Raw genomic sequence first — 22,269 nt, forward strand, 5'->3', positions numbered from 1 at the left:
GCACTCAATACCAACAAAACAGAGCTACTCATTCTCTCTCCACCTAACAACCCCTCTCGCAGTCTTTCCCCCACCCCCTCACTACCCGGCTGCCCTCCCACCCAACTAGTCCGCAGCCTTGGCATAATGATAGACAACCACTTTAACCTCAAAAAATTCATTTCTGCTACTATAAAAAGCGGATTCTTCAAGCTCCACACCCTGAAGAGAATCAAACCCCTACTTCACACTTCCGACTTCCACACAGTACTGCAAGCCATGATTTTGTCCAAACTTGACTACTGCAACGCGATCCTACTAGGCTTACCAAAAAGTACTTTACAACCGTTACAGTTACTACAAAACGCTGCTGCCCGCATTCTTACCAACACTCACCGTCATGACCACATTACTCCAGTTCTTCAGTCACTACACTGGCTCCCAGTAACATCCAGGATAATATATAAATCCCTCACACTCATACACAAAGCCATCCACAACCAAAACATGCAATGGTTCCCTGAATATCTCGCGCTTCGCAATCCGACTAGACCAACAAGAACGCAACACCAGGCCAAACTCCAGACTCCCTCTCCCAAACTTATGAAGCATGTCACCACTAGAGAGCGCTCATTCATTATAGCAGGAACCTCCCACTGGAATAAAATGCCCTCCCATCTACGCCAGGAACCCTGCCATAAAAAATTCAAACACAATCTTAAAACCTGGCTTTTCAAACTAGCGAACCCTGACTGACTAACTGACTCCCTTCCAAAGCTGCGGTATGACCGACGGACTGACTCACGCCCAATATATTTATTCTCTCCACCTCCCCCCACCATGTGGGTATCCTCCTCCCCAACTTACCACTCATAATACTTTTCCCCTCTTGTTAATAACCTGACTGCTTTGATTAACTCCATTGTTAAAACAAAAAAAAAATAAAAATAAAAATGTATATATGTATATAATTCACGTACTATCTCCTCCTGCCCCTGTTAGCCTATTCCCTGTTAGAATTGATATTATTGTAAAGCTTGTTGCTATGTTATGTTACATTGTGAACCGAGGTGATGTTTGCAAACGTGCCTCGGTATATAAAAAACCCTTAAATAAATAAATAAAAATAAATAAAGAAGTGGCTGGAAAGGAAATAAGGTTAGTATTCATAGACTACAAAAGATCGCAGACAGAGGAAGAGGTGACTATCTAGAAAAGCAGTCAGGAATGAAAAGATACAAATGGAAGAAAAAATAGCAAGTATGGTAAAATGGGGGGATAAAACTTTTTTTTTTTTTATTAAAGATAGGTTAGTGATATGAGGAAGTGCAAAAGTGGCATTATGAGACTCAGAGGTGAAGGGGAGGAATATGCAGAGGTTGATGTGAAAAAACAAAACTGCTTAACAAATATTTCTGTTCGGTGTTCACTATGGAAGGGTCAGGAGCAGGGCCACATAAAATGAACACAGATGAGATTGAAAGCGAGGTAAATCTTAACTGATTTTCACAAAAGTGTGTTCATGGGGAGCTAGCTAAACTTTATTTATTTGATTTATAATCCACTTTTCGGCACTTCAAAGCAGATTATATTCAAGTACAGGTATTTTCCTATTCCCAGAGGGCTTGCAATCTTAAAGCAGATAAAGAGATGGGGCCAGACAGGATAAATCTGAGGTATCAAGGGAACTTAAGAGAAGTTCTAGCAGCAGCAAATGCTGAGTAGTTCCAGAGGACTGAAGATAGGCAGATATGGTTCCTATTCACAAAAGTGGAAGTAAAGAGGCGGCGGGGGGGGGGGGGGGGGGGGGGGAGAGTACACATGAGGGCAGAATCTACACTTGGCTTGTTCCAGCACAGAGTCACCTGCACCTGCTTTGCTGACATCATCCCCAAGGGCCCATCATCCTTAAGGGCCTGAGGGAATAAGAAGTGGCGTCCTGGGCGTGGCACTGATAGCGTACTGAAGCCACACACCTAAGAGGTATGCCTCTTATGCAGGTTTTTTTGTCTCTCCATGTCTTTTTCATTTTTCTTGGAGTCCAGTGGGCAAGAAGGGAAAAGGCAGCATTCTGCTCCTTCTGCAAGGGGATACGAGAAGTCACTTCACCAAGTTTGGTCTTAATAATGTTAATAGCTTCAGATTGCGGAATATTCGTACAAAGAGATACCACATCAATAGTGGCTAATGCCAACAGTTTATTAGGGAACAACTGTGGAGCAATAGATTCAAATTGCAAAATCAAGTCCGATGAATCTCTAACATAAGAGGGCAAACGTTTTACTATCGGAGCTAGAAATCTGTCCACAAATATTGATAATGGCTCTAACAATGAGCCCTTGGTGGAGACAATGGGCCTCCCTGGAGGTGTCACCAGTGACTTATGTACTTTAGGTAACATATAAAGTACAGGTGTTTTTGGGAAATCTACAATCAAAAACCTTTTTTCTCTCGATGTTATCCAAAATTTATTAAATGCTGTTTCCACCAAGGAGTCTATCTCAATCTTCAACTCATTAGTCGGATCTCCAACCAGTCTAGAATAATACACTGGATCATTCACCTGTCGAGCCACCTCCTCACAATAAGCAACATCCAACACCACCACTGCTCTGCCTTTGTCAGTGGGTTTTATTATGACAGTCGGATCCTTAGCTAACTCAGCCAAAGCTCTTCGTTCCACTTGTGACATATTGGACTCAGATACAGGTGTGAAAAATTTTAAATCTCTCACATATTTAATAACTAGGTCCCGGGACCTAGTTTCACCAGGTTGTGATGTCCCTGCCCTTTTCTCTATATTGGGAAAACTAAACGGAGTCTTAAGACTCGAATGATCGAGCACAGGAGTGCCATTGTGAGAAATAGAGTGGAGGCACCAGTAGTACAACACTGCCAACAGAATCATCATAGTTTTGATGATTTGAAGTTTGTGGTGATTGAGAAACCAATGCCCTGCAATTGTGGGGGAGATTTTGACAGCTATCTTCTGCAAAGAGAACAGAAATGGATCTATTTTTTTGATACAGTGGATCCTAAAGGATTACATAGGGAGATTGACTGGTCTGTTTTTTAAATCAGATTAGTTATCTTTGTGGATCGATGTTGATTACTATGAGCCCTTTAATCCTGGAGTATGGGAGTTGTAGTGTTCATCAGAGAGTTTCGCTCCGGATTTCCGGTGACGTAATTTTGGAGACGTAATTTAAATCATCAGTCTTAGGTTGAGTGCAGACATCTGAGACGCTGTAGTGCCATGCTTGAATCCTTTTAGAAATGGGTATTGCTGTCCGGGTGAGTTTGTGAATGTTATTTACAATCTGTAGTGTTGATAAATTTAGAACTGAATTTGTTTTTGGGAGGTTGGTGTGTCTAATTTTACTCTTTTTAATTGTAGGATTGGAGAATATTTTGTCTATATGAATTTAGTAAATTTCCCTGAAGAAGACTGATGTTCAGTTGAAACATGAATCATGTTGGGAGCAGTATTGAATGATCTAGCTTGATGGCATAAGAGATCTTTTTCCTTGGGCTAAGTATTCCTATTTTATTTGGTGATATTTGGTGGGATATCTTGAGTGGAGATGTGTTTACAAATATAGGTTAGAATTGTGGATATAATAAAGCATACTTTGTTAAGTAAATAGAAACAAGTGACAAAAAATGATTAGATGAAAAATGCTCTAAAGGCTGAATACAGCCTGCGGCCCATTGCGTGGCGAGAGGCTGCAGATTAAAGATTTACAGAGCTTTTACTTATGATATTGTCATTTGTTTAAATACAAAATTTTTTTTAATTATTTGTGGATATTTGGATTGGACTCTATTTCCCTCTCTGTCTGTGCTTATTTCGTGAGTAACTTGAGAGGTGGTTGCTTCTAGTTTTTGTGATTAAAATGCAGAGTTATGCATTTAGGGTGCAAAATCCAAGGGGGAGAGACAGTATAGGGGGTGAAATTCTTCCAAGCATAAAAGAACAGCAGGATCTTGGGGTGATCATATCTGATGATCTTAAGGTGGCCAAATAGGCCAGAAAAATACTTGGCTGCATAGGAAGAGCAACAAAAAGAAGTGACCACATAACACCCATATTGACCTCACTTCACTGGCTTCCTATTACTGCACGTATTGCCTACAAATCAATGACCATCATTCACAAAATTTTAAACAATGATCATCAAGGTCTAAACACTCTTAACATAATTCCTCAAAACCCCTCAAGAAAATTACGCTCCAATAACTCAAGTTACTTAAACATCCCCACCATCAAAGATGCGCATCTGACAACAACAAGAGAAAGAGCCTTCTCCATCGCCTCCCCCAAACTTTGGAACACACTACCTGAAGACCTGAGAACCCAACACAACATAAAAACATTCAAAAAAAGACCTAAAAACTCTTTTCTTTCGCAAATTCTTCACTGACCCACAGTAATCTGCCCATACCAACCAACATATGAACTCTCAACTATAATCTCCAACCAAACATGTTTACCCTCCTCATCCAACCTAAGAATACTTATTGGACTTGATATGTTTATTTCTGTATATGCTCAAATTGCTATAATGTTTCAACACTGCTAAGAAAAATGTTCACTTTGTAAACCGTTATGATGGCTCTACCGAATAACGGTATATAAAACTCATCAAATAAAATAAATAAATAAATAGTCTGCAGAAAAAAGATGATTATATTGTATCTTTATAAGTATTTGGAATACTGATTACATTTCTCGAGACCGCATCTTCAAAAGGATATAAACCATTTGGAGTTGGTCTAGAGGGTGGCCATTAAAATGATCGATGGTCTTCATTCTAAAACATATGTATACAGACAAAGATCTAAACATGTATGCTCTAGAGGAAAAACAAGATAGGGGAGATATGACAGACATTTAAATACCTCCAAGGTTTACATGTACAGGACAGGCCTCTTTCAAAGGAAAAAGAGGCTATAGAATGTGGAGTCATGGGATAAGGGTGAAAGGGGGTGGACTTAGGAGTAATTATTTCTTTACAGAGAGGGTAGTGGATGAGTGGAATAGCCTCCCTGTGGGATAAACAGAGTATCTCTTTTAGGGATTATAAAGATGAATAGTTGGTATGGATGGGCAGACTAGATAGGACATATGTCCTTTTTCTGCCATCGTTTCTCCTTTCCTGCAGAGGACAGGGGTTCCCTTATGGTTGCAGAAGTTCTCAGATTTATAGCCATAGTCCTAAGTATATTCTGAGGTAGGTTGGGAGCATGGACCTGGATCTTGCTTGGTTAGTAGATAGGGCCTCAGAGAGGGGGGTAGTGCTCATCTGTTGAGGCCTAGACCCTGATCAGTTCCTGTGCTTTGGAGAACTTTCTTGTGCCGATGGGATGGAGATCAGTATTGGTGTGGTGGTACCTGGTGTTGGTTCCCCTCTGGGAACCAGCTTTGGGGCCGTCCCGCAGGGCACCTGCAAGGATTCCAGTAGGGCTGGATGTTGGTCTACAGGGACATTGGTCAATGTTGGTGCACCATTTTCCTATCCAGCTCTGGCTCTAAAATTGCTGATGCCAACACTGGTTGAAAATAGGAGGAGAGATCACGTCTTCCTGGGATATGAGTGGCATATCTGTGGCTGACACCTGGACAATTGGAGACCAACATGATTCTCGGGATTGCCTGGAGGATAAGCTTTCTTCACTGGAAATGCTTTGGGAGATTCAAGGCCCCGCAAAGACCAATTCCTGCCCTTTTATAAAGCACACAGTAGAGTAGAGCAGTAAGCTACAAACCAGGGAAACCAGGGATCAAATCCCACTGCCACTCCTTGTAATCTAGGGCAAGTCACTTTACCCTCCATTGTCTCAAGTACAAACTTAAGGCCTGATTTGCTAAGGCATTTCTCCCATTCTGTATCTACGGGAAAAATGCTTAGTAAATGAGGCCTTTAGATTGTTAGTCCTCTAGGAACTGGGAAATACCTACAAATTATTGAATGCAATCTTCTTTGAGTTGCTACAAAACAGAATCTAAAAATAAATAAATAAAAAACAAACAAACAAAAAAAACCCAACAGGGGACACAAAGATCTGTGACCGATGGGCTCCACAGAAATGAGAATGAAGGGGCTTCCCTGTGTGGACATGTAGTAGTATAGCATGCCACACCTGCCCAGAAGGGCAAACTCAAAGTTTCTAAAAACTTTAAAAGCAAATTTCCATGTTGGGCTTCATCTGATGATATCACTCATGTATAAGCACTGCCATACTGCTTGTTCTCAGAGAAAAGCTCTATTATCCAGCATTCAAGGAAAATAGAGGATGCCAGCTAATCAAATATGCTGATTATTTAAGATTCCACTGCTTCCTACTCCAGCCCCTCCCAAGCTGCAGCCTACTGGGAACAGTAGGGAAGGGGTGAAGCTGGAGTGGACACTGTAGAACTGTAGAGAAAAGCTACTCTGCTACCTAACCCAATCCCTCCCATCCTGTCATCCCCTCCTCCATCACTGAAGGTACTGGTTGGGGAAGATGCCGGTTAACAAGAGCATTCCTAACTATTCCATTAGGTATTGTGCCAAATAATGGAGTTTTAGAGTTTCTAGTTCAATTGAAACCAAAGCTAGGATCTGGTGCAATGAACCTTAAAATTTGCAACCACTTGGTAAATTTCCCCCTGTTTTATATCACCCCCTCAGACATATTTAGTCTGGTCACTGTAACAATGGTTCTTGGCCGGGGCCCTGTACAAGGGCTCCTTCCAGAATCCTGCAAACATGGGCACTGAATTCAGTCATTACATGCAACCCATAAGTAATGATCATGAATTCCTTCCTGGGGGCTCTCAATGCTGCCTCTATCGAATTACCAGACAACCTAAGAAGACCTGACTCAGAGATTGAACTGGGGATCTTCCTCATGGCAATGCACAGCACTGTCACTGAGCCACAGGACTGTGTGGCTCAGTGACAGTTGCTTGACCTAGATTAACACAAAGTCACCTCAAACACGAAGGGCTGAATAATGCATGAAGACACACATTTTGCATTTATATTCCCTCAAAAGGCCAGTCCAACACACATCAAGGAATCGCTTGCTCAAATCCAAAACATTAATGAATGCACCCACTCAACCCTTCTTCATACATTTCTCTTTCACTTCAGTTGATACCATGAAAGAATCCTTTAACTGAAATACTAAAGGATCATCATATTAGGCATGTTAGGCAATTATTATTAAACCTGCATTTATATTCTACATGCTTCATACACTAGGCAATATATCAACTTTAGTTATTTTAAAGACACAATGAAAGATGAAAGGCATCAAAAGACTAGCTAGTATAAAGAAAAGATCATGCAATGCTTATGGAGAAGATGGAGTGCAATTCAAATTTTAAAAATCTTATGGATACTTCTGCTAGAGATTTATCCAGCACATGTTTAAGTGTCACACAGCTTTCTGCCATAGAAAGTAACGAATTGACGAGACACAAAAATTGGTAGTGAAGAGAGCACTATATTTCTGTCATTTATTTAAAAATTCTGGCGCATTATATTGAAAAAAAAACCACTGAATGCAACTTATCCGGTTAAATGGCAGCCGCTGAATATTTGGCAGGCAGTGAGCATAACTGGACGGTGCTAATTATCCAGCTAACTTAGGCCTGAATTCATCATTCTTCACAGAATGATGAATCTTGCGAAAAAGGGGGGCGGGGCGGGCCTGCTAAAGCCCGCAGCCTTTGCACCATGGCGGTGCGCCGGCTGCCGGCTTTCGCACCGAATAGCGCCCGTGCCTGCCCCGACTCCTGCCCCGACTCCTCCCCTCCCCCTAACTTGCATTATATTGCATGCGATATGGCCTTATCGCGTGCCTTAGGGCCCTAACACACGCAATAAAGCTTTAGAAAATAACCCCCTTAGACAGATAAGTAATGATATTCAGAATTATCTGGTTAAGTTAACTGGATAAGTTAGACCTGCATCATAGCAGGTCTAAATTTAGCCAGATAAGACTTAAGTAGTGGAAAATATGGGGATATTCAGCAGCATAGCCGTGCTGCTGAATATCCCATGTAAGTGAGCTGGGAAAGTCTTATCTGACTAGCTTACTTAGCCAGCTATGTATGAATACTGACCTCAGTATTTTGAATTCAAAGATTTAGCAAATGTTGCTTACCTGTAACAGGTGTTCTCACAGGACAGCAGGATGTTAGTCCTCACATATGGGTGACATCATCAGGATGGAGCCCAATCACGGAAAACTTCTGTCAAAGTTTCCAGAACTTTGACTGGCCCCTACTGGGCATGCTCAGCATGGCACCAACCCTGCAGCCAGCAGGGGTCCCCCCCTCAGTCTTATTTGAAAGCTACAGGCAGTGCCGAAAAATAAAATAACAAAACATTACGAACCCAATACCGCAGGGCGGTGGGCAGGTTTCGTGAGGACTAACATCCTGCTGTCCTGTGAGAACACCTGTTACAGGTAAGCAACATTTGCTTTCTCACAGGACAAGCAGGATGGTAGACCTCACATATGGGTGAGTACCGAGCTGAGGATGTCTGAACATGCACCAAATGTACCCAACGGCGTGCAACAGGTACAACAACTGGGGTGGAATTTGGTAGAGGGCATCCTGAACCCCACCGGGCAGGCGGAAGGGTATTGGTACGTCATGTTGGAAACAGGTTACGCAGGACAGATTGGCCGAAGATGGAATTTTGTCTTCTGGCTTTGTCCAAGCAATAGTGGGCTGCGAAGGTGTGGAGAGAACTCCAGGTGGCAGCCCTGCAAATGTCAGGAAGCAGCACCGATCGTAGGTGTGCTACTGAATTCGCCACCTCACAGAGTGTGCTTTAACACAGTCTTGAAAAGGAATGCCTGCTTGCTGATAGCAAAAAGATATGCAGTCTGCCAACCAGGAGGAGAGAGTCTGCTTACCCACAGGTTGCCCTCATTTATTGGGGTGGAAAGAGACGAATAACTGAGTGCTCTTTCTGTGGGCAACTGTACGGTCTAGATAAAACGCTAGAGCCCGTTTACAGTCAAGGGAATGCAGAGCCTGTTCCCCTGGACTGGAATGGGGCCTGGGAAAGAAGGTAGGTAGTATGATGGATTGAGTAATGTGAAACTCCGAAACTACCTTAGGTAAAAATCTTAGGGTGAGTGCATAGTACCGCCCGGTCCTGCAGGAGTTTAGTGTAAGGCGGATAGGTAACTAGGGCCTGCAACTCACTAACCCTGCGAGCTGAAGTGATAGCCAAAAGGAAAATCACTTTCCATGTGAGATATTTTAGGTCACAGGAGTGAAGAGGCTCGAATAGTGGTTTCATGAGCCGACCAAGAACCAGGTTAAGGTCCCAAGAAGGGGCCGGAGGATGTAAAGGTGGCTTGATGTGGAGCAAGCCCTTCAAAAAGCGTGTTACACTGGGTTGTACTGATATAGAGACATCCCCGACACCTTTATGGAAGGCGGCTACTGCACTGACATGCATTCTGATGGAAGAGGTCTTTAGACCTGACTCTGACAGATGCCAGAGATAGTCCAAAAACTTTGGGATTGGACAGGAAAAGGGATCAAGGGACTGAGAAGCGCACCATGATGTGAACCTTTTCCATTTATAAGAGTAAGATTTTCTCGCGGAAGGCTTGCGTGAAGCAATCAAGACACGGGAAACTGGGTCTGAAAAGTTAAGAGGTTGAAGGATTAACCTTTCAACATCCATGCCGTCAGGGACAAGGCTTGAAGGTTGGGATGACGTGGGCACCCGTTGTTTTGAGTGATCAGAAATGGGTCCTTTCCCAAGGGAATGTGCCTGCGGATGGAGAGATCCTGCAGTATTGGAAACCACACTTGGTGTGGCCAGTGAGGTGCTATCAGGATCATGGTTCCCTTGTCCTGACGTAGCTTCACGAGAGTCTTCAAGAGAAGAGGGAATGCGTAAAGCAGACTGGTTGCCCAAGAGAGGGAGAATGCATCTCTGGGCTGAGAGTGTTTGTTGCGAATAAGGGAGCAGTAATTGTCCACTTTGTGGTTCTGAGGGGACGCAAAGAGGTCTATCTGAGGATATCCCCATTGTTGGAAGATGGACATCGCTACCGAGGGGTTGAGAGACCACTCGTGTAGTTGGAAGATGCAACTCAGCTTGTCTGCCAACACATTGTCCACTCCCGGCAGGTAGGTGGCCCTGCGGTACATCGAATGGGAGAGGGCTTCTGTCCATATCTGCGCAGCTTCCTGACACAGAAGGAAGGAGCCTGTGCATTCCTGTTTGTTGAGGTACCGCATGGCCACCTGGTTGTCCGCCTGAATCAGGATGACTTGATTTGATAGGCGATCCTGAAAAGCCCTGAGAGCATATCGCATTGCTCGAAGTTCCAGGAAATTTATTTGGTGTTTGGCTTCCTCTGGAGACCAAGACCCTTGTGTCTGCAGATCGTCCACATAGGCTCCCCACCCGAGGTTGGAAGCGTCGGTGGCGAGAATGGCTTAAGGATTTGGAACTTGAAAGGGCAATCCCTGGAGGAGATTGCTTTGATTCTTCCACCAGGCGAGAGACAGACGGAGTGAGTCGGTGATGTGAACAATGGTCGACAGAGGCTGAATAGCTTGAATTCATTGTGACCTGAGAGTCCAGTGCATGAGTCTCATGGCCAAGTGGGCCATTGGTGTGACATGGACTGAGGACGCCATGTGACCCAGAAGGATGAGGAATTGGCGAGCTGATGCAGTATGTTGACACTGCAACTGGTGAGCGAGAGACACGAGAGTTAACACTCGTTGTTGAGGCAGAAAAGCTTTTGCCTGCAAGGTGTCCAAGTCTGCTCCAATAAACAACAAGGTTTGAGATGGGACTAAACAAGATTTCTCATAATTGACTAGAAATCCTAGTGAAATTAGAGTGTGTAGAGTTAAATCGAGGGACAACCAAGCAGTTTGCTGAGTTGGAGCCCTGATTAACCAGTCGTCCAGATAGGGGTAGACGTGAACACCTTGGGTTCTGAGGAAAGCTGCGACAACGACGAGACATTTGGTAAAAGACTCGTAGTGCAGACGCTAGGCCGAACGGAATCAATCGGTATTGATAGTGCTTGGGGCCTAATAAAAATCTCAGGTACTTGCGATGAGCTGGAGGTATAGCAATGTGGGTATATGCGTCCTGGAGGTCCAGAGAGCAGAGTCAGTCTCCTCTTTATAGAAGAGGTAGAAGCGATCCCAAGGTTACCATCTTGAACTTTTCCGGCTGAAGGTACTTGTTGAGAGCCCATAGGTCCAATATTGGACGAACACCCTCTGATTTTTGGGGGATTAGAAAGTACCAGGAATAGAACCCTAGGCCTTGCTGCGAGTGCGGAACGGGTTCTATTGCTCTTGACTGCAGAAGGAGGGAGACCTCTTGATCCAGAAAAATGGAGTGGTCGGATGTTCTCCTCGTCTGCAGAGGTGGGGAGTCCGGTGGCAGGGCGAGAAAGTTCAGATGGTAACCCTAAGCAACGATTGCCAATACCCATTGGTCGGTTGTGATTGACTGCCACATGCTGTGAAAGTGGCACAATCGACCTCCCACTGGTATATGTGATGGAGAGCAGCAGCCAGATTCCTCTAAGTGGAAGTCAAAAACCTAAAGCAGGCCATGGCTGGGGAGCTGTTTGTGGTTTTTGTTTTTCGGCTTGGCGAGTCTGAGGCTTTTGATAAGGTCTCGTAGTACGGGACCTTGCTGGTGGTGGATAGGCCTTCCTTGGATGGTAGAACGATTTCTTAGAGTCCTTCCTGAAGGGCTGTTTTAAGGAAAAGTCGGAAGGAATCGAAGCGAGCTGTTTGAGGGTCTCATGATGGTCTTTTAATTCAGCCACCATTCATTGGATCTGTTCACCGAACAGATTATCTCCGATACATGGTAGATTGGACAACCGGTCTTGCACTTCTGGGCGAAGGTCAGAAGAATTAAGCCAGGCCCACCGTCTTGCCGAAATAGCCGCTGCAGACACTCTGGTAGAGGTGTCAAAAATGTCATAAGATGTTCGAATCTCATGTTTGCCTGCCTCAAATCCATTGTTTACAAGGGTTTGTAGCTGGTCTTGGAATTGTTCAGGTAGGGACTTGGAGAAGACCTGTATCTGTTTAAAGATGGCCCTATTATATTGGGTCATATAAAGCTGATAGGCAGCAATTCGAGAGATGAGCATGGCCCCTTGGAATACTTGTCGACCAATGTTGTCTAGGAATTTTTGTTCCTTAGCAGGCGGGGTAGACGAGTGGGGTTTTGACTTTTTTGCCCTCTTTTGTGCAGACTCTACCACAACTGAGTGGTGGTCAAGCTGGGATTTTTGAAAGCCTGGGGCTGACTGAACTAAATAAGTAGTGTCAGCCTTTCTGTGTACTGGAGCAATTGATCCAGGGTTTTCCCAGTTCTTTTTGAGGAGATCAAGAAGGACCTGATGAATGGGAATAGAGGTGGTCACCTTGGGGGCATCCAGGAATTGGAATAACTCCATCATCTGGTGCCTATCATCCTGTTCCGCCTGCAGTTGAAAAGGAACAAACTCAGACATTTCCTTCACAAAATTTATGAATGAGAGGTCCTCTGGAGAAGAACGCTTTCTACTTTCAGTGGAAGAAGGTGGTGAAGTCATCGGTGTCTGTTGAAATATCATCACCCCAAGTGTCATAAGGATCAGCAGACTGTCCTTTAGGAAGTGAAGGGGGTTGGATACCTGAGGGTCCCGGTCTAGGCTCCGAAAAAATCAGAGGAATCGCTGGAGGCACCGGTGCAGGCATAGAGGGCATCGATGGATGACTCGATGGCACCGGCGGACATATCGCACCGACTGATGAATCGGTGGCGAGGGACGTATTGGCATCGATGGCTGAGGCAAAACTCCCGATGGAGGGATGCGGAATGGTGTTTCTCCTCCCGATGAAGCTGTCATCGGGGAGGGCATCAGAGGCATCGGGGGCGGCCATCAGCGCCTCCATTCTGGATAGCAGCGGTGCTAGCGCTGCTGGAATCGGGTCGATGACAGGTTTCACAATCGGTGCCGGTGCCAGAGGAACCTGGAGACGTTGCATTGCTTTGTCGATGGCCTCCTGAACCAGCCAATCCAGTTCTTCTCGGAGACCTGGAGCAAGCAGCCCCGGCTCCGGAACAGAAGAGGGAGGCAGAGGTATAGCCGGAGGGACCATCTTTACAGGCGGAATCGCGACTCCCAAACCCCGATCGGGTGAGGGTTGCCTCGGTGACCCGGTCGCAGGAATGGTCAGTGCCTTTCCTGGACAGGGCTTCTTCAACGGCGGCTCGGATGGTGGCGAGGTCGCTGATTTCGCTCCCTCGATGGTCCGAGTCTTGCGATGTCGATGGCGATGTTTCTCCCTGCGATCCCCTCGATCCTGAGGGAGAGCAGAGGGTGTCAATGGCCGTGAAGAAGTCGATGGCGGTCACTCACCGGTCGGTGGACGATGCTGGCGCGAAGTCGACGGTACCGGTTCAGACGACGTCGATGCGATGGACGGAGTCGGGGTTTGAGCACAGAAGAGGAGTTCCATCTTCTCCATTCTGGCCTTGCGACCTTTTGGTGTCATAAGGGCACATTTGGTGCAAGTCAGGACATCATGCTCAGGGCCTAAACACATTACACAGACTCCGTGGGGGTCTGTGATAGGCATGATGCGAGTACAGTCCGGGCACCGATGAAACCCCAACGCCATGGCCATTGAAAAAAATTGAGCCGCGGTACGGTCGATGGCCAGTAGGCTGCAGGGGACAAACTCGACGGTAATCGATGGAAAATGGGTAAAAACCTACCGGAGTACAGCGGTCAGAGAAAAGTTAGAGGAGGGACCCCTGTGGGGCAATTTAACTTTAAATAATTCCGTGAGGAAAATTCCTGTCAGGAATCTCTTCAGAGCTCCTTTACCGCGAGGCTACTGCTGCGCGGAAAAAAGAAGAATGAGGGGGGACCCCTGCTGGCTGCAGGGTTAGAGCCATGCTAGGCATGCCCAGTAGGGGCCAGTCAAAGTACTGGAAACTTTGACAGAAGTTTTCTGTGATTAGGCTCCATCCTGATGATGTCACCCATATGTGAGGACTACCATCCTGCTTGTCCTGTGAGAAAATAATTTACATTTTTAAAGATACCTCTAAACTGTATTGAAATTCATAAACAAATTACCAAACTGCTCTGCAATATAATGAATCCAAAGTAGGCCATTGCTCATTAATCAGATTAGCTAATTTGGTCTTTTTCAGGAAGCACATTCCCAATGTGCAGCCAATAAGGGCTTAAATCAAGCATTTAACATCTAAGCCATAACACAGAATATAATACTATATTTGATTGTAAAAAAAAAAAAAATCAGAAGTCTTGGAGGTGGAGGATTATGGGGGTTTTTTGGCCACCATTATGAAAATATACTTTTCATTGCTCTATTTCCCTTAGCTTGGTGAATATGAAGATGAAATAGCTAATGGGATATGCCTCTGTTTCTCTGCTTTGTTGGTCTAATTGTAGAACGGATGGCTCCTTTTTTCACATTTGACAAGATAGCTCCTTTATAAAAAAAAATTTGGGGCAGAGATACAAAATTCCCTCACCAAGATTACAAGGCTGAATTTACATTTATGTCAGTTTTCTTGTGGGGGGAAGCTATACAGGATGATGCCCCAGTGAAGCTAAAGAGACCAGTTTCTTTATCTTTTACATTAGGTTTCAGGAATGGCTGCTGATTTAGGCCTCACCTTTTTTCTATTTCTTTAGACCTTGGAATTTAGTACTCTTCTTCAGGACTAGGGATTGGGAGAACTTATAGGGATGAGGTTTCGTTTGAGGCAATATTAAGTGACTGCATGGATATTTTATTTTTCATCTGCTTTTGGTCAAACTTACATAAATTGCAGGTGGATGTATTTAAAATGTCATTGCTACTATTGGGGCAGATTTTAAAAGGGCTACGCCCGTAACCTTTTAAAAAAAAAACAAACCCCTGCGCGAGCCGAGCCTACTTTGCATAGGCTCGGTGGCACGCGCAAGCCCCGGGACGCGCATATGTCCTGGGGCTTGCAAAAATGGGCGGGGCGTGTCCCTGGTTCGGGGCGTGTCCGGGGGCACGGCGGCGGTCCGGGGGCGTGGCTGAGAGCCCAGGCACAGCGGCCTGTGTCAGGGCCTGCCGCACCGGCAGACAGTCGGCGCACACAAGTTATGCCAGAGGCAGGCGTAACTCAACAAAATAAGGTAGGGGGGATTTAGGTAGGGCTGAGGGGTGGGTTAGATAGGGGAAGGGAGGGAAAGGTGAGGGGAACAAAAAAAAAGTTCCCACAGAGCGGCCTTGGAGGGAACGGGGAAAGCCATCGGGCCTCCCCTAGGGCTCGGCGCGCATGTGTGCATCCCCTTGTGCGCGCTGACCCTGGTTTTCATAACATGCGCACGGTAACGCGCGCATGTTATAAAATAGGGTGTACATTTGTGTGCGCCAGGTAGCGTGCACAAATGTACCCACCGCATGTAATTTTAAAAATCTGCCCCATTGTATAGTTCTCTACATCATTCTGTTGCTGCAACATTTGCTTTGCTTTATATTGTTTTTCTTACATTTTGTGTATTTATTTATTTTATTTATTTATTTTTAATTTTTATATACCGAAGTTCTTGTTGGAATTACAAATCACTCCGGTTTACATAAAACGATGAACTGCCCAACAGCGGATGGGAGCTTTACATAGAACTGTAGAACATAAGGAACAATAAAACCGGATGTCAATTTAACATAGTAATAATAAATATAATATAATATAATATGTACATACAATTTAACTATTTAACGTAGTAGAGATGACCTGTCAAATCTACCATATACATACAATAAGAGTAATATAGTGAACTTATGGATTCAAAAATTGATTGAGCAGTTGTGGAGTCCTGATAGTAGGAATTGGTGAGATGTCGATAATTTAGGGATACTATTATTTAGGAAGTCCTCTTGTCTAAGTATCATTGAGAATCTGGGAAGGCTTGTTGGAAAAGCCAGGTCTTCAGTCTTTTTTTGAACTCTTGATGACTGGGTTCTAGTCTTAGATCTGGGGGGAGAGCGTTCCACTGGTGGGGTCCAGCTGAAGATAATGCTCGTTTGCTCAATGCTGATTTTACTTGTGGGACATGCAGTGTTCCTTTGTATGCGCTTCTAATTGGTCTAGAAGATGTATGCGGTTGAAGTTGAGTGCTTAGCATGATAGGAGCCAGATTGTATATTGCTTTGTGTACTATTGTGAGTATCTTATAGAGTATCCTATATTTGATGGGAAGCCAATGTAAGTTACGAAGGATTGGGGTGATATGGTCTTTTTTGTTAGAACTTGTGAGGATTCTAGCAGCGGAATTCTGTACCATCTGTAATGGTTTGATGGTGTTGAAGGGTAGACCTAGCAGAAGGGAGTTGCAATAGTCGAGCTTTGATAGTATGATGGATTGCAGTACGAGCCTGAAATGTATGCATTAGATGGAAATTTTACATTCTTTCAATAAAAATGTAATTTTACAAAACATATGGAAAACAATCTATACATAAATTTGAATCTGACAAAATAACTAAAAAGAAATTTAAACAATTTACCTGGTGGTGGCACAGTTATTGGTATTCCTAAAAAAGAAAAAAAAACCCAATGAAAATTAAATAAACAAAAATGAAGACATTAACAGCTCATTGAAGACAAGATGTGCTAAAGGAATTTTTTTTCCCCATTTTGCATCTATAGGGAAAATGCTAGGTACATCTGGCTCTAAATTATTTGATATACTTATGAAAGTGTTTTTAATTTTTTAAATTTTATTTTAATATTCCTTAAAACACAGAGCTGAGTTCATGGCAGAAATGTGGAAAGCAGTTATTCTTAAGACAAAAAGTACTCTTCTAAAATGGGTCTCATAAAACATCTCCCTCATTCTAATATCCTGGTGCGATACCAAAGTCTGCAACTTACTGTGTAGTTACCAACTCACCTTCCCCTATGTAGGAACTCAAATGCAGTTTTAGAAAAGTCTATTAAAATTTCCTTCATTACAATCAACTAAACGTATCATACTAAAAAGAATAATTTTGATTATGAGGGTTTATTAACCAGAGCAGTCATAATCAGCAACAGTCTTAATCCCAAGAGCATAAAAATAGACTTCCCACTTATCTCAATGTTGTCATCATTGCCCCGACATGGATCCAAGTTTCGATATCTGCATCAAGGGGTCCTCTTTATATATTGGAAACTCTTCTCGTCTTTAGTCAACAAGACTAAATACAGTGATAGCAGTAAGTGGAGTTCTGGTTGAGAGTGGTCTTGTTGACTAAAGACGAGAAGAGTTTCCAATTTATAAAGAGGACCCCCTGATGCATATATCGAAACTTGGATCCATGTCGGGGCAATGATGACAACATTGAGATAAGTGGGAAGTCTATTTTTATGCTCTTGGGATTAAGACTGTTGCTGATTAAGACTGCTCTGGTAGTGACCTCTGATACAGAAAAATTGAATAAGGAAGTTCAAAAGCCCTGAAACCGGGGTACAGTTTTTAAGAGGAATTAATACAATATAATAAAATTAAGTTGGACTTATGAGTAGAAGCAGTGTGTGACTGATATACACAGTGGACTTGGAGATCCTACAAATTGTAATAAAAAATAATACAAAATATATATAAAAAGAATAAGATTGGTGCACATAATTAATGGGTTTAAATTTTACTGAGTGACTTGCTGTTGGAATTGTGATTATCTATATAAGCACCCAGATTACTGGAAGGTATGGGCGTGGATTTGGTGATTTTGGAGCAATTTAAATATGCCATCTTTGGGAATGTGCATTTCTTATATTTTTGTATTTTGCTCTTTCTTCAGTATTCCACTGTTCAGAGACTTTTGTTTCTCAGACTTTCTATTTTGGTTTTATCTGCATGTTTCTGTTTCTAATTTGTAGTCTCTTATTTCTATATTAGGCAAGGGTCGGTTTCTGTTTTGCCTGTGTGTGTGACTAAAGTGCAGTATTTCTGCTAGCGTGTAGTTTCTCTGTAGCAGTCCGGCTTGTTTTGTTACTTCAGCAGGTGATGTATTAATGTTCTAGGGCCTGGTGTAGTATTTGCATTGCTGCTTTTTCATAAGGTTGCTGTTATTTAAATCCTGAGAGTCAGTGATGAGACTGTATGGTATGGCAAGGTTCTAGACGTCTTTCTTTGCAGGAGTTTGTGTTACTTCACAAAATGTTTAGCAGTGGAGGGATATTTTTTGCTGAGGTGACACCAGAATTTGAAGATCTTTTTTCATGTTAGTTGTAATGTGAATTGCCCTAGCTCTGCACCTGCTCTGATGATTAATTATATTTTATTGTATTTATGAAGATTTCTGGCTTTCTGCAAAGATGATTCATGAAAGAATACATTAATTTTTGTTTTATTACATGATTGGATATGATTGTTTTCTTTACTTTTTACATGATATATTTGTGCATTTATAAACTGCAATAAATATCAAATAAATTCAGATTAATAAGGAATTTTTAATGCTGTGGTAAGTGCTTGAAATAATTGAGGTAAAATGTTTTAAAGTTTCACGCATGATGCACAATGGCTGTTGCAAACTACTTAGAAAGCCATTGTGGAGTGCAGTACATGGCATTACTTATCAATAAGAATACAACTAGTATGTCTCAGACCTGCATGCCTACAGCCCACCTAAAACATCAATTCTGGCTACGCTACTGCTTTACGGAGTTCAGTTCAGAACTAGTGCACACATGTACCTCCTGCAGCAGGGATCTGTATGCCAGATAAAGCAAAATGAGTGAATGAGATACATATACCAGTCCTAAACCATGATCTACACCCTTAACAGTCACCTCAATGCTTAAACAAGGGCCAGTTGGCTTCAAATTAACCATTGAATTCAACAATAAATGAATAATTTTCTAACTCCTGAAAAATCATTGGCATGGCTGGGGGGGGAACTTGGGGAGAGCAGGAGCTATGGTTTTATAGTTTTACATCACCAATAAAAAAAAAACCTTCTTTGAAATTCTATATATGCATTTGTGTTCTTGAATGAAACAATCCATTCATTTATTCAGCCTTTCCTCCCTGAGGTCCTATTGCAGAAGACACGAAACGTAACAGTGCAATAACCTTGGAAAGCAAATCTAATTAAAAACTGGATTAGTCTTTCCTATATGCCACATAAAACCAATAGGTTTATTACTGTTATTATTTTATTATTTCTAAGGAGTCCCAAAGTTGAAAGGTGATGGTGACCCCCTTAATTTCCTACAGGCCGATACAGTACCGGAATTTGGACATGCGTTTTCGATGTGCTAGCTTTACCCCTTATTCAGTAAGGGGTAATAGCACGTCAAAAACGTGCGTCCAACTCCCCCGAGACTAATAGCACCCGCAACATGCAAATGCATGTTGATGGCCCTATTAGTCATTCCCGCGCGATACAGTAAGTAAAATGTGCAGCCAAGCCGCACATTTTACTTTAAGAAATTAGCGCCTACCCAAAGGTAGGCGTTACTTTCTGCCGGCGCCGGGGAAGTGCAGAAAAGCAGTTTTTACTGCTTTTCTGTGTATCCTCAGACTTAATATCATGGCGATATTAAGTCGGAGGTCCCAAAAGTTAAAAAAAGTAAAAAAAAAAAAATGTAAAAGCAGTCCACAGCTTGAAAACCGGACACTCAATTTTGCCGGCATCCGGTTTCCGAACTCGTGGCTGTCAGCGGGCTCGAGAACCGACGCCGGCAAAATAGAGTGTCGGCTGTCAAACCCGCTGACAGCCGCTGCTCCTGTCGAAAAAGAGGCACTAGGGACGCGCTAGTGTCCCTAGCGCCTCTTTTTACCGCGGGCCCTAATTTAAATATTTTGGTTTACTGAATTGTGCGCACAGGACACTGGCCTGTGCGTTCTCCCGTGAACTTTACTGTATCGGCCTGCTAGTTTGTTAGAAAAGAAGAAAAATACCCTGTGACTTTAAGACTCCAACTGGAAGCTCAGACTGAGCAGGATCATCAGGCAGTTAAAGCAAGGATGTGTTGTTCAGTACCTCTTTAACACTTTATTCTTGTTACCCTGACTTAATGTTAGTCAACACCAGAGCAGACTTAGCAGATCCCAACATCAAGGCTGACAGAGAGGAAGAAATGGCAAATTAGTTGGGGAGTTTAGTAGAAGAGAATCCTGTGTATAAAACCACCTAGGCTACAGATTTATTTAAACAATGAATTACAATGGGGAGATTTCAGCAGATTTTTTGCCAAGATCCAACATGTGTGGAGAACAAGGCTCTAAGATAAACCCAAATCATCTTCTAGGTTGATTTTCAACACTGTACACATTTAAATTACATCTAAAAAGATAACAAAAGATAACAAATTGCATCTAAAAACCAATTTTTTTATTTTGATATCTGACTGAATTTACAGCAGGCCACTTGCAAGGAGTTACAAATGTTCAGTTTCAATATCAAAGCATCTGCTAGTAATTTATTAAACTTTACACAGGACTCCAGATGGGTATCTTATAGAACCTAAAACACAGGTATTATTTTTTTAAGTAACTACTCATGGAAAATTATGCTCTTTAAAGAATTTTTCAAAGCAATAATTTCAAAGTCAACAATACTTTTTATTTGTTTTAAAGTACATATGACCCCATTAAGCATAGATCTTTGCTCTAGTCCCAAACTGGGAAAAAGACCTAAGGGTGTAATTCAAATTTAATTATTGTAAAATCTACCACAAAACAAAAATGGAATTTTCATTACTGTGACTTGCCGTTCTATTAACTCCTGCAATAATCAGGACCAATGGGTACTGAAATAGACCACCAGTCAAAAAAACAAAGTAAATCATTTAAGCAGGACCAGCCTCCTCCTGATAATAGTCAGACTAAGCTGTTCCCCAATTAAGGAGAGACTGGTAAACACACCTGAAAATAGTGATCCAGAATTCTGGCCAATGGTAAAAATGGATACATTTTTCCTTTTGTAAGAATACAAAAAGTTAATTTTTTATTCTATTATATGCTCCCCAACAGTCAGTACTGATGGAATACAACACAGCAGCCACTCATGAGGTGAAATTCATTGCAGCCTGGAGAATTCTCCTTCCAAAGGCTACATTTGTAGATACCCATATATGAACAGAATTTCATGTAGTTGCCTTGCATCTCTCTTGCATGTAGGCAAAAGCCTTCTTAGTGTAAGATGTGGAAACTGCTCTTATGGAAGGAGTCCACATGAGATTTGGGGAGTCTTATGAGATCTCTCATAGGCCACAGAAACACAACATATGAGTGACTGAAAGATGAATGAACAGCTCTTCAAAAATTCTGAAAAATATTTCCAAATAAATTGTAAAGGCTCTCAAAATATTCAGAAAGTGAGTTTCTTTTCTTTAATGTCAACAGGCCTTTTGGCACAAGGTAGGAAGAACAATTTTCTGATTTAGATACTTTTGGAACAAAACTAGAACCTTACTCTGAAACAACTGTAAAGGAGGAGCTGAAAATTATAATTTTGATGAGGTATGGAGATGCTTAAATCAACTTTTTAGCATAGTCCAAAAAGCAACAATGCTTTTTGCTTTGCAGCTTACATCTTCTAACTTTATAAACTGTTTGGAAAGAGCCAAAAGATCCCGTTGATTTGTTAGCATGCACCAAAGCCTCACTTAAATTTCTATTTTGGCATTCCTTACACTTGGCAAGTTCATGTTAAAAGGTATGAAAGTGTATCATACTTATTGTAGTTAACTACAAACATTTATTTAAAATATTTATATTCCCCATATATTGACATTGCCATGCTAAGGGGATTACAACAAGGATTAAACTTACTAACAAAAAGCTTTTCTAAATATTGTTATTGCACTTAATATTTCTTAGGTTCTTCCCCTAGAATTTTGGCACTTTTTCCTCAAAAAACTATTGCATTGCAAATAAGAAAGTGAATATATTATAAAAAGCAGAACTTCAAAGCAGGTTCCTCTTTCAAAGGGGCGTCTGGAGGATGTTTTATATTTGCAATACTTACATTTCTGGCCAATAGACTTAGATAATATTAAGTAACAGTACTTTGTTTCACTGAACCTAGGAAAGGATGGCGGGGTCTATTTTAGTAGCAGCTTTGAAGATAAAGAGTTGGCAGCAGCACAGTTGCAGGAGCCAAAGCCGCAGCCTTTAATTGTTATTTTCAGATTCTATACAACTACAACAGGATGTTTTTAAGGATTTTCTTGACAAGTACTTGACATAAGCCTGTCAAAAAAACCCAAGATACTACGTTAA

The 22,269-nt window shown here is 42.4% G+C and overlaps 1 protein-coding gene across 5 annotated transcripts in view; it reads right to left on the reverse strand.

Annotated features, from left to right (window-relative positions):
- The window catches only part of FIP1L1 (factor interacting with PAPOLA and CPSF1), a 323,029-nt gene that overhangs the window by 125,379 nt on the left and 175,381 nt on the right, over positions 1–22,269 (reverse strand). For all 5 annotated transcript variants that reach the window (XM_029587658.1, XM_029587675.1, XM_029587666.1 and 2 more), the window contains one exon: positions 16,562–16,588. In XM_029587658.1, coding sequence (XP_029443518.1) covers positions 16,562–16,588 — 27 coding nt within the window. The remainder of the gene's footprint in view (positions 1–16,561; positions 16,589–22,269) is intronic.

This window comes from Rhinatrema bivittatum, chromosome 1 (genome assembly GCF_901001135.1).
Source record: "Rhinatrema bivittatum chromosome 1, aRhiBiv1.1, whole genome shotgun sequence".
In the NCBI taxonomy this organism is placed as follows: Eukaryota; Metazoa; Chordata; class Amphibia; order Gymnophiona; family Rhinatrematidae; genus Rhinatrema; species Rhinatrema bivittatum.